The sequence below is a fragment of the Culex quinquefasciatus genome, chromosome 3 (assembly GCF_015732765.1).
Source record: "Culex quinquefasciatus strain JHB chromosome 3, VPISU_Cqui_1.0_pri_paternal, whole genome shotgun sequence".
Taxonomy (NCBI): Eukaryota; Metazoa; Arthropoda; class Insecta; order Diptera; family Culicidae; genus Culex; species Culex quinquefasciatus.
In genome coordinates this window covers 154527185-154538947 of record NC_051863.1, presented here as the reverse complement: position 1 = coordinate 154538947, position 11763 = coordinate 154527185, and the positions used below count along the sequence as shown (strand labels likewise).

Here is an 11763-nt window from a genome sequence, read left to right as displayed (position 1 = left end):
CACGCCTTCTATCGGATGGGGAAGTAAAACGTCGGTCCATTAGCGTAAAAGAGTTTTTGAGTGACTCACAAACATAACCTTCGGACGCCTAGAAATGAGCAGAAACTTGCAACAGAGACCACAAAAGACCCGGGGGTCGTTAAAGTGGATTGCTTTGCTTTTAGGGTGACAAGCAAAAATAAAGTTTTGGAAAATCATAAGAAAATAGAAATTAGGAACTGTGCCAATTTTGAGCCAATTTCGACCAAATTTGTATGGGAAATATCGAAAAAATGAATGAGGAAAAGTAAAAATTTTAAAATTTTCGCCAAAAGGTGGTGTTTAATTTGTCGGATAATTGTCAAGTGTGAGATTCTTATGTAAAATTTCATGACAAACAACTTCGTCGAATAACGTAAAACGATCCGAGTTAACCCTGACGAGTTATTAAAGATTTAAAGTTGGCGTTTTTGTATGAAAATATTTTTTATCAACTTCATTGTTAAAAAGCGACCCTTAATCCTTAGTCGATTTCGCTCAAAATTTTCACAGTTACTTTTTTTTTGCTTAGGAAATCGAATCAGGGGGTATCCCTGATGTCGATTTTTTTAATTGTCACCCTACTTTACACCTGCTAAGGTCAACGCGGTTTCTTCAAATCTTTGAATAATTGAATTTTTAAATCTTTACATTCGATGCCATCCGAGTTACGATGCTATGGGAAGGTCTTTCTTGTCAACACACAAAAAGATAATAAATAAAGCAACATTTTTGCACTTCATAAAACATGTAAATTTAAACGCAAATTGGTGTAAACTTGTTACAAATTATACGTTAAAACGTGATTTTAGGTGTGACTCAGACGATTACATTGAATCTGAAGTTTACATCGACCGAGTTTACATGTGTTTTCATGTCACACGACGCCATGCCCTCCGATTAACGATCATATAGAAAGGACTCTTTTCAATGTACCAATTTGTGTTTAAGCCCTGATTGATCCTCGTTAGGCATTATTTAAATATTTTTATAATAATTCGGAAGATTGAAAACTTTCATTTTTTTGTTTGACAATTTTGATGTTGAAAATCATAAGAAAATCGGTAAGTTGAAAAATTAACGCTTCTCAACTAAATACTCTTCCCTCTTAATTTTTCTCAATGTAAATTCCTTGCAATTCCCTATCTTTTGGGAAATTTATTGGCTTCTTGAAAATACCATTTTAAAAAATTTACATACGTGAAAAAATCCAAAATATATATTTTTGTATTTTTCAAACTTGAAATGGGTATAACTTGAAAGCGGCTTATTATTACGTTACGTTCGCAAACTTAATTTTGCGTTCAAAAATTTAGTAAAAAAAATTAGCGTGCCTTTTTCAATGTTTAAAAAAAATCATCAGTTCATATCTCCTTCCAATTTTTGCTGTCCATACTTCTCTGTTTTTTTTTTTTGTCGTTCAGATAATTTCTTTACGAAATATAATTTTAAAAATATTTACATACCATGCAAAATCTTTGTTCATAGGGAAACTGTTCATAAGGATTCAGTTGAATAAAACAAATTCAATTAAAATTATTTCTGGTTTTCGTAAAGCATCGCTCAGCTTTCAAAATAACACTTTGTCATGATATAGACCACAAAGCAAAAAAAAACACATTTTCAATTAATTGTATTTATACAAAGTTTCATTGCTCTCAGAAATACGAGTTTGCCGTTATGCGTATTGAGATACACCTTTCAAGTAAAATTACAGTTCTCATTCTTTCCATATATTGCTATTTTTGTAGAAACCGATAAATTTTAACTTGAAAAAAGACAAGGGAAGGCAAAAAGTTGTTTTGTGTATTCTTTGTTCTCTCACCTGTTATTTTTACTGTTATTATAGAACAACCTGCTATTCATGTTACCATGAAACCATCATTAGCGTGGTAACTACCGTTTCCAAGAAATAATTTTAATAAGCTCTAATCAGCCAAGGAAGTTCCGGTGCTGCTCTGCACAAAACCACGAATCATAAAAAAATTAAACACTCAACAGAGAGTAGAATTATGAACGGTTCTTACCCCTACTCTCAACCATACACCCAAACGACAAATCTCCTGACAAGATTGACAGTCCTCCTGACATCGAATGTTAGAAGCTTTAACATGTGGACTAGTTGCCTAAAAGGTTTAAATATGTACTGGTCCGAGATGCTAACAGGTGACCTTTTGTCATTACAGGTCTATGCCACGATAATTAATAATAACGGTTGGCAGAACGCAAAGATTCTCTTCGTCATTGTTTTATCTTTTTTCAAAATTATTACCAAACTACAAAAACGACGATCGATGATGTCGCATTGGATGTCAGAAGTCTTTGTTTCGGGTGTACCAAACCACTCTTACTTCTTATAGTTCAACCCCTCAAAAAACTATTAGCAAAATGCGACATCTTTCGCCCCCTTCTTTTCGCATGCATTTGGGTCGTTTCCATAAACTTAACTGCAGTACCCGATTTCCCCCCTTGTTTGCAACCATCAATAACCATTCCAGTTACAACATCAACCCGAGCCGAGTACACCGTGAACGGACATTCCATCAGTGCAGATTAGATTGCTAGTTGTCGCGTTGACTTAGTTACTGAGCAACTGTTTTGGCAACCACCCGGAGTACTAGGATCGATATAACTTACCTTGTATCGCGGTGTCGTGATTTCGGCGCGTGTTCTTTCTCTTGGAAGATTGAATGACTGCAATTTATTCGAATACTTTATTGTATTATGTTGCACAAATTTCCACAAGTGTTCACAAATTCAAATTCACTTCAAATGTTGGCTTACAAAAAAAAACATCAATTTACTGTAACTCCCATAATGCTGTCATCGTTCGAGACTCTCCTTTTATGCTTCTTTCCCTTGTAATCGTACATGTTCTGGTACTTATTGATCGAACTCTTCAGCTTTTTGTTCAGCCACGTGGCGAACGCTTCCTCGTTGGTTTGCGCCTTAATCTGCTGCTGCTCGACCTTCTTCTGGTGACGCTCCTGGAAGCGCTTCTTCTTCGCCTCGACTCGCTTCTGCTTCAAGTCCAGTTCTTTCTTCGAAAGGCCATACTCCGAGTGGTACCCGTTGTAGTACGGCAACCGTTCGTTCACGATCTTCTGCTTGTGCCGACAACACTGCCGCTGGCACTTGGCCGATCGATTCTTCAGGTGACTCGGCACCGGACTGTCCCGTCCATCCTGATCCTCGTCTTGATCTTCCGTGGCGTCTTCCTGATCATACGACAGCGATTCCCGCATAAGCTGCTCTTTCAAGATTGCCCGTTCCTCCGAATTGTCCTCATCGCCCTGCGAATCCTCCGAATAGTTAACCTCCTGCCCCTCTCCAGACCCGGAACCCTCTCCGCTTGCTCTGGCCTTGGTCGGACTGCTGCTGTCCTCACTCAACGTTTCCGGATTATGGATCTCCGTGTCTAAACTCGACTCGGTCACTTCCTCCTCCAACTCACCATCCTCACCGTCCGGTTCCACCTCTTCTTCGTCTTCCTCACCCTGCTCGTAGTCTTCCTCTCCTGGATCGTCATCGTCCTCGACAGTCGTCCGGACACGTGATTCGATCTCCTCCTCCGCGGCATCGTTTATGCTCAGCTCCTCAATTATGTCTTCGTCCACCTCGTCCATGGCGCCGTTGGTGGCTTTACTTTGTGACCGGTCGTTCAACTCCGGTGACGATTCCGACTCTTCGAGGAGAACGCCTGGGAACACATATAATGTTCAGAAATTAGATTAACTTAAAACATTAAAATTATATAAATAGATACTTTCACAAATAAAATATAAAAAAAGTTATTTTGCATACCGTCATCAGGGGTGACATTGGGTCTGGGGGTGAGATTGTGTCGTACAAATTTCTGCATTTTTGTAAGACCCAATCTCACCTCCCCAGACCCAATGTAACCCCTGTTGACGGTACACTAAATTGTTCAGAAAGAACAACATTGCAAACCAATCTCATAAAATGTTACAATGATTTTTCTTCAGAATAATTTCTAACAATATTTAGAAATCTGTTACTAGCATTACCAATCTTATTTTACTATATATTTTCGTAATGTTGACTTATATTTGTTGAACTAACAGTTAATTGGGCATTTTTCAAGTGCAACAGACATAAGTATTTTATGCAACAAGTTGCAAAGACGATTTTGTAGCACGAGTCGTCGTCGTTTATTCAACGAAGTCTTGCCGAAATGGATAATTACGACGAGTGCTGAAAAAATCGAGTTTTTCAAAGAGATGCATAATTTTTTTTTTGCTATTTGAAACACATACTTCTAAAAAGCATTTTTCAGTGAATAGTTTGTTTCCCGCTGTAGTAAAAGTGTTTTAGTAACGGAGTTGCAGAAATATTTGTTATGTTGGGTGAATTTTATTATACAGCCTCTACTATTTCGCTAATCGACTTTTCTTAGTATTTTTTTATTTGTCTGAAACTTTGTTCAAGCACTGCCTATGTCATTTTGCATCATTAGATTTCCATGCAAGTCTCCATACAATGTTGGGGGCTGGTCATGCATAATGGGTATGTAAATCTATGGGATTTTCTGATCGATTTGGCGTCTTCGGCAAAGTGGTAGATTAGGATAGGGACTTTCCGGGAAAAAGGGGAACGAAAAAAATCCGGTTTTTATTGAACTTTTTATAACTAAAAATAAAATTCCCAAAATATATATTTTTTAATTTTCTAAAATTTGAGTTATGTTTTAGGAGAATAAAAAATACATCAAATCTGGTCACGATTAAATTATCAATAGGTCCTATCTCCATAGGAAACCCATGACTCATGGGTTGTTTTGAAAATAAACACAAGTTATGCTTTTTTTGAGAATATCGTGTTTTTTGGAACGTATCAAAAACCTGGTCAAACAAATATTAAAAATATTTGTTTAGGCAAAATTTAATTTGCCATCGAAAAGTACTTTACAATTTCTTTGATAAAATGTATTGTTTTTAAGTTATAGCTACTATTAGGTATACATTTAGGATTTTTTTTACTTTTTGAAAGAAAAGCCCCCTGAAAAAATTCAGATCAGAAAATTTCACAAAAGTTTCATTTTATAACATTGAAAATCGGACCAATAACTTCCGAGATGAAAATTACAGACTAATTAGATGACACTTAGAAAAAACAAACATTTTCATCGATTTGAATTCTTTATGAGGTTGTTTCCCATAAACTACTTGCTCGATTTTCAAAGTTCCATAGAGAAAATTGTAGGAAATTTTCTCGGCTTAAAAAATATTTTCGGAAGTGCTTTTCTTTCAAGAAGTTGGTATTTTTAGAAAGCAAAAAAAACGAAAAGAAATAGAATTTTAAACTTAAAATTAGCTATAACTTGAATACGGTACATTCATCAGACAAAAATTTAGAATACTTTTCGATTGAAAATTTGATTTTGCTTATGTAATTAAGGCTTTGGAAGGCATCATTCCAGATCGGCCATTTGGCGGCCATGTTTGTTTTAGGAAAACATTCAAATCTTGAATCAGAATGTTTCAATCCAAAAATGTTTTTCTTTGTGTTGTTTGTAGAAGCATTTCACATATCGTGATTATTTTTTCATTTCAATTTACTATTTCTGAACCATGAATTCAGAACCATCATTGACAGTCATTGCCCCAAAAGAGGAGGACACCTTCTACGACCTTAATTTGTTGGCCAGGTTTTCAATATTTTCCAAAACACTCATATCTCCATCATATTCATCACGTATATGGCTCAGAGATGTAAAAAAATAGTAATTAGGGAATTCAATGTTCAATGATAAAAAGTCGTTTTTTTTTTAAGTCATAACCTACATTAATCGACAAGAAATCCCTTCTTTATAAACTTATAAATGTAATGGTTTGGAAATATTTTCGTTTACTTTAATAAAATTATAAGGTTATTGTTTTTATTGCGAAAAACTGTCTATTTTTACAGTTGACTGATTTGGTTTGAATTTGGCGTGGAATTCGTGTTTTTTTGGTGTTTTTGATTCACGAGTCTTTTGGAAAATAAACGAGAATCTTACTGCCTGTGTACACTAACCGGAAACGCAGCTAAACAATTGTCTCAAATGTAAACGTTGTCTCATATATCCTGCAAAGTAAGAAGGATTATGATGGGTTTAGTTTTGATATTTTCATAATGTCAAAAAAGTGACAAAAATGTCAAAAGTTTAATATAAAAAATATTCGTTTATAAATTCGTAATAGTTAAAAAATCATTCATTTGAATTTCAAAAACCTCAAAAAACTTTGTTTAAAAAAAAACGTAGAAATACCTATGGTTAAAAATTTTAAATCGTTTGTTCTTATGCTTTAAAAATCAAAATTGATGAGAGAACATTTAACCATTGAAAAATCATTTCTCAGAAAATCTCAATTGCTCTGTCATACATTCCAACATACCGTTAACTGCCCGGAAGTTCCCGCTGCCACTACCGCCGTTTTCGTCCGGTTCCTCTTCCTCCCCAGCGCTATAATCGTCCGGTTCGTAATCGACGAGCTGATCGCGAAACGTGACCCGTCGCTCGCCGGCCAGAAACTTGGGCGACGGTGGCGTCGGAATGGCAAACGACTCCTGGTTGGCTAGTTTGATCTTCTCCTTGATGTTGTACTCGTTGGCCGGTCGAAGAACTGAAACACGTTATTTAATGGGGGAAGGATGTCTAGAATTAGTATTGTATTTTTTTTATTTGTTTTTGTGATATGAGAATAAAATAGACATTAAAAGTTTTTTTTTCTGTTGCACTTTAAGTGTTGATATTCTAGTAATAATTAAATTAATTATTACTGAAAGCCAAGGTCACACAGCAAAAAATCCGATGGTAAAATCGCATGCAAAAGCATGCACATCACCTTCGTCAAAATAAACACTTAATATTACACACTGCATGTACAATTTTTGCATACACAAAAAAAAAGTTGCAACCGACGGGATTCGAACCCAGCGCCAACAGTAAGGACTGGCGCCTTAGCCCTCTCTTCCATCTGACCGATGAAAAGCTGTAAGGATAAACGTATATATGAGCTTGACATTTCGGTCACGTAGGTTTCCCATACTGATGAGCTACATATTTCAGGTTGTAAAATCACATAAAATTGCATACAATAATGCAATATTTATTTTACACTCAGGCCTTTTACACGCAGCTGGATTACTACTTTTTTAGCTGTGCAGTAGAAAGTGAAATAAAAGCTTAATACTTTTTATCTACCAATTAAGAACAGCAATACGGTCAACTATGAATCTAAAATAGAAAAGTGACCTCTCGAAAAAATTAAGGGCATAAAGAATTAAGTTAGAAAAATTCAAAAACTTAACTGACTTGGAGATTCACAGTTTATTTTTTTTTTTCAATAGATATTTTACCACTTTTGTTCACTGTTAATGTTGGGAGAAAATATCAACTGATTTTAGAGTAATTTGGATCAAAATATCTTAAGAAAAATATTGTTTTAATTCTTATTTAAAAGTTTTTTTTTTTTAATTATTGTAATTATGAAGATTAGAGGTAATAAAATCGACAGTACAAAAATTTGATTATTTAATATCAAATGTTAAGTTACAATTAACAGTTATCATACATTAAGGATGAGTGCATTGGTTAAAAAGGATCTGATTTGTTTCACTTTTAAGAAGGGTTAGAGCACTTAGATTTTTACCGAATTTGGTAAAGTTTACCGTATTTTCAACTGCTGAACAGTTCGGTAAACTGAAAATTACCGAATTTGGTAACAACTTACCAAAATTCGGTAATGAAGTTCATTATTGTTGATGGTACAACCAAAATTCGGTAAAATTTTGTTCATTTTGACAGATGGTTTACCGATTTTTCAACTACCGAATTCGGTAAAAAAAAATCTAAATGTAAATCTAAATGAAGGAAAAATTTAGACCAAAAAAATACTAAATTGATTTCTTCACTCACACACAAAACAACGCAGAATTCAAAACTTAGTTACTCTGTGTGAAAGAAATTTAAACATATTTTTCAATCCCAGGAACATGAAAATCTTCAAGGGAGTTTTTTTTATTTAATCGGGTTTTAAAGTTTAAAAAAATCAACTATAGAAATAAATAAATATACTCAGATTTTATTAAATTGAGACTGAGTCGGTTAAATTGTCAAATAAAATTAAATAATATAACTAACTAATTATGTTTGTATCACTAGCGTGCCCAGCTCTTTGAGGAAGGTGGGGCAATAATATGGACGTTTTGAAAAATACGTCATTTGTGGACACCCCCTGACCAAATTTAGAACAAATTTCTCAGGATGGTGGGGCAGTTGCCCCATGTTGCCCCACCCTGTGCACGCTAGTGGTTTATATCACAAAACTACTGTTTGATAAAAGAACATGGCTATTCGATGCTGGCAGATTTTTAAGTTTTAAATTAAGTTTCAACAAAGATAAATAATTTTTCTAGAATAATTTTCTATACCTCAAGCTTATCTGCCGCTGTAATTTAGTCCGTCCCATATGTAAAAACAGTATGCCGAGAAAAACGAAAGTCAAATTTGTCCCACCCATAAGGCTACGTGTTAAAATTTCACGAAAAAGTGGATTTTCTCTGATTTTCTAGAACAAAGTACTAAATTTTATTAGTTTTTCTGATAGTTTACATGATTTTGAACCGATCTGTATCATTACCTCAAAATTGACGAAATTACATATGGGACGGACTTGCTTCGAGCGGCAGTAATCTGCTATGGAGCAATTCCAGCTCAAATCAGAAATTTTTCTGGTACTTTTGTACCCGACCCTCTCCGATTTCAATGAAACTTTGTAGACATGTTATCCTAGGCCTATATAAGCCATTTTTGTGTATATGGAACCAATAGTACTCGAAAACAACATTTGAGAAGGGCGTAAGGTATTTAAATATTTTTGTATTTTGTAATTTAAAAATTACTGTATCTCGAAGCCGTTGCGTCGTATCAAAAAGTGGTCAAAGACAAACTTGTAGGAAATTGGACGGGCTTTCTGAAAAAAGTACACTGAAACAAAAACACACGCCACATCTATGAGATTTTTTGATTTTTAAGTCTAAAACTTGAATTTAAAGGTGATGTCACGATTTTTTTTCGTTCAAAATTTTTGAGGGAATAGCCTAAAATGTTACCAAAAGACTGACGAAAAATGCAGGATGGTATGTCTCTCCTAAAAAAATACAAAAATCATTTACTAAAACTGTTTTTTTGAAAAGTGGTCTAAACGTCAAAATTTTTAAAAACCGGAAGTGACATTCGATTCCCCAGACAATTTTACATAAAAGTCTCCATATTGACCATTGTCCTATGTCCAATCCTTGGGAAGATACAGCGGTTTTAAAAATAAAAATGTTGAAAAACGGGGTTTTTGATGGTTTTCGACAATTTCTATATGACAGACTTGATTTTTCAGTCTCGTAAATATTTTTACCGGAAAGCTCGTCCGATTTCCCATAAGTTTGTCTTTGACAGCATTTCAATTGGATGTAAGGGCTTACAGATATAAGCTTAACTACATTGCTAATAACTGAAAATATAATATTTTTTTCAGTGTGGTAGAAACCTGGATAGTAAATTTGCTTACGTAAATATAAAAACGAGTAAAATCAAAAAGCTGTCAAAGGCAAACTTATGGGAAATTGGACGAGCTTTCCGGTAAAAATATTTACGAGACTGAAAAATCAAGTATGTCATAAAGAAATTGCCAAAAACCATAAAAAAACCCGTTTTTCAACATTTTTATTTTTAAAACCGCTGTATCTTCCCAAGGATTGGACATAGGACAATGGTCAATATGGAGACTTTTATGTAAAATTGTCTGGGGAATCGAATGCCACTTCCGGTTTTTAAAAATTTTGACGTTTAGACCACTTTTCAAAAAAACAGTTTTAGTAAATGATTTTTGTATTTTTTAGGAGAGACATACCATCCTGCATTTTTCGTCAGTCTTTTGATAACATTTAAGGCTATTCCCTCAAAAATTTTGAACGAAAAAAAATCGTGACATCACCTTTAAATTCAAGTTTTAGACTTAAAAATCAAAAAATCTCATAGATGTGGCGTGTATTTTTGTTTCAGTGTATTTTTTTTTCAGAAAGCCCGTCCAATTTCCTACAAGTTTGTCTTTGACCACTTTTTGATACGACGCAACGGCTTCGAGATACAGTAATTTTTAAATTACAAAATACAAAAATATTTAAATACCTTACGCCCTTCTCAAATGTTGTTTTCGAGTACTATTGGTTCCATATACACAAAAATGGCTTATATAGGCCTAGGATAACATGTCTACAAAGTTTCATTGAAATCGGAGAGGGTCGGGTACAAAAGTACCAGAAAAATTCCTGATTTGAGCTGGAATTGCTCTATGCAGAAAGGTTTAAATTGAAATGTTCTCTAGCAATGATTTTTAAATTTACACTTAATCAAAAGTGCCCTGATTTATAATCATCCACCGATGTCATTTGCATGTGTGTGTGATCAATATAATCAATAACTGTAACTTGGCAAAAAATTAACTAATTTTTATTTCACAACGCGTTGGGCCATCTTATGGCAAAAACAGACAAAAGACTCATCGAGATTGCACTAAAGAAAACTTGTACCAACACAATTATTTTAATAACCTTCAATCTTCAATATTTTATTAATTCATTTTGTACCAGGACAAAAAATAACTAGATTAAAAATAAATAAAAACGATCTTTATCATCACTTAATCACTTGTTTCACACGTGTTCTACTTTAACTTATTTCACTGCAACTCACGTGGTAAGCTCACCAAACTTGCCCAAACACTACTACTCACAGTATCCTTCGAAATCATCCTCGTCGTCGTCGATCATCACGTCGCACTCCGACTGGCAAAACTTGCCAATCTTGCGAAAATGCCGAGAAAGTCTTCCAGCACACTTCCACCACCCGCACCACCACCAGAGCTTTTTTTGAGGGTGCCTGCTGCCCTGAAGCTTCGATGTCCCCCCAGAATGTTAATGCTGTTGGGTTTTATTGAACCTTTTTTTTGATTGGTAACGACCTAGTCGCAAGGTTATCCGAAGAGGATATTGGTTTTCCGCACTCGTGTATCGGTCACGGAAGCTCGACGGAGCTATAAATTTGAAATTTAGGGATTGAAATAATACTGTTGAATTTCACAAAATCACTCATAAATCAAACTGTGTTCAAAAAAAATCTAATCTGAACGAATAAATCATCCCACAACCGCCACTAGGAACAGTCAACTATACATTCCCGGGACAGTTGCCAAACCTCGTCAACCGAACCGGGGAACCGATCTAAACAAACTGAAAGGAGCAGCCGTTCGGGGGCTTGTCAGAACCGCTGCCGGGCTACCGATGTTTACTCCAGGCGCGGGCGCCATGTGTTGCCATGGACCTCGGAAGGGGTTATTGAAAAAAGTAGTAGCATGAACTCTGAACACGTGAGTGGCTCAAGTTATATCCTGGATATACGAAATTTAAATTTTTACTTCATTGTCTAATTTTTGATTGTTGAGCTTAGGTATGACCCCTAAACTACGCTAAAAAGATTTATAATTTTTAAATCCAAGATGACAGCCAAAATGGCGGTGATGCATTATTTTTTAATAGGCAATCAACAACTCAAATTTGACTAAAATGGGGTCGTAGAACTCAAATTTTATGTTAAAAATAAGAAAATGAAAAAAAGGAAAAAAAACCCGGAAAAAAAGTTGTTTTTGTTCGTGATTCGATTATCCGAAGTCCCATACAAACCTTCGG

At 34.9% G+C, this 11763-nt stretch overlaps 1 protein-coding gene across 1 annotated transcript; it reads right to left on the bottom strand.

The window, feature by feature from the left end:
* Positions 1-2713: 2713 nt before the first annotated feature.
* On the bottom strand, positions 2714-11292 carry LOC6040245 (YTH domain-containing protein 1). Its single transcript, XM_038260006.1, has 3 exons — positions 10812-11292; positions 6417-6644; positions 2714-3718 (listed from the first exon to the last, which is right to left on the bottom strand). Exons 1-3 carry the CDS (start codon positions 10846-10848, stop codon positions 2814-2816), a joined length of 1170 nt encoding a protein of 389 aa, XP_038115934.1. The 5' UTR covers positions 10849-11292; the 3' UTR covers positions 2714-2813.
* Positions 11293-11763: the final 471 nt, after the last annotated feature.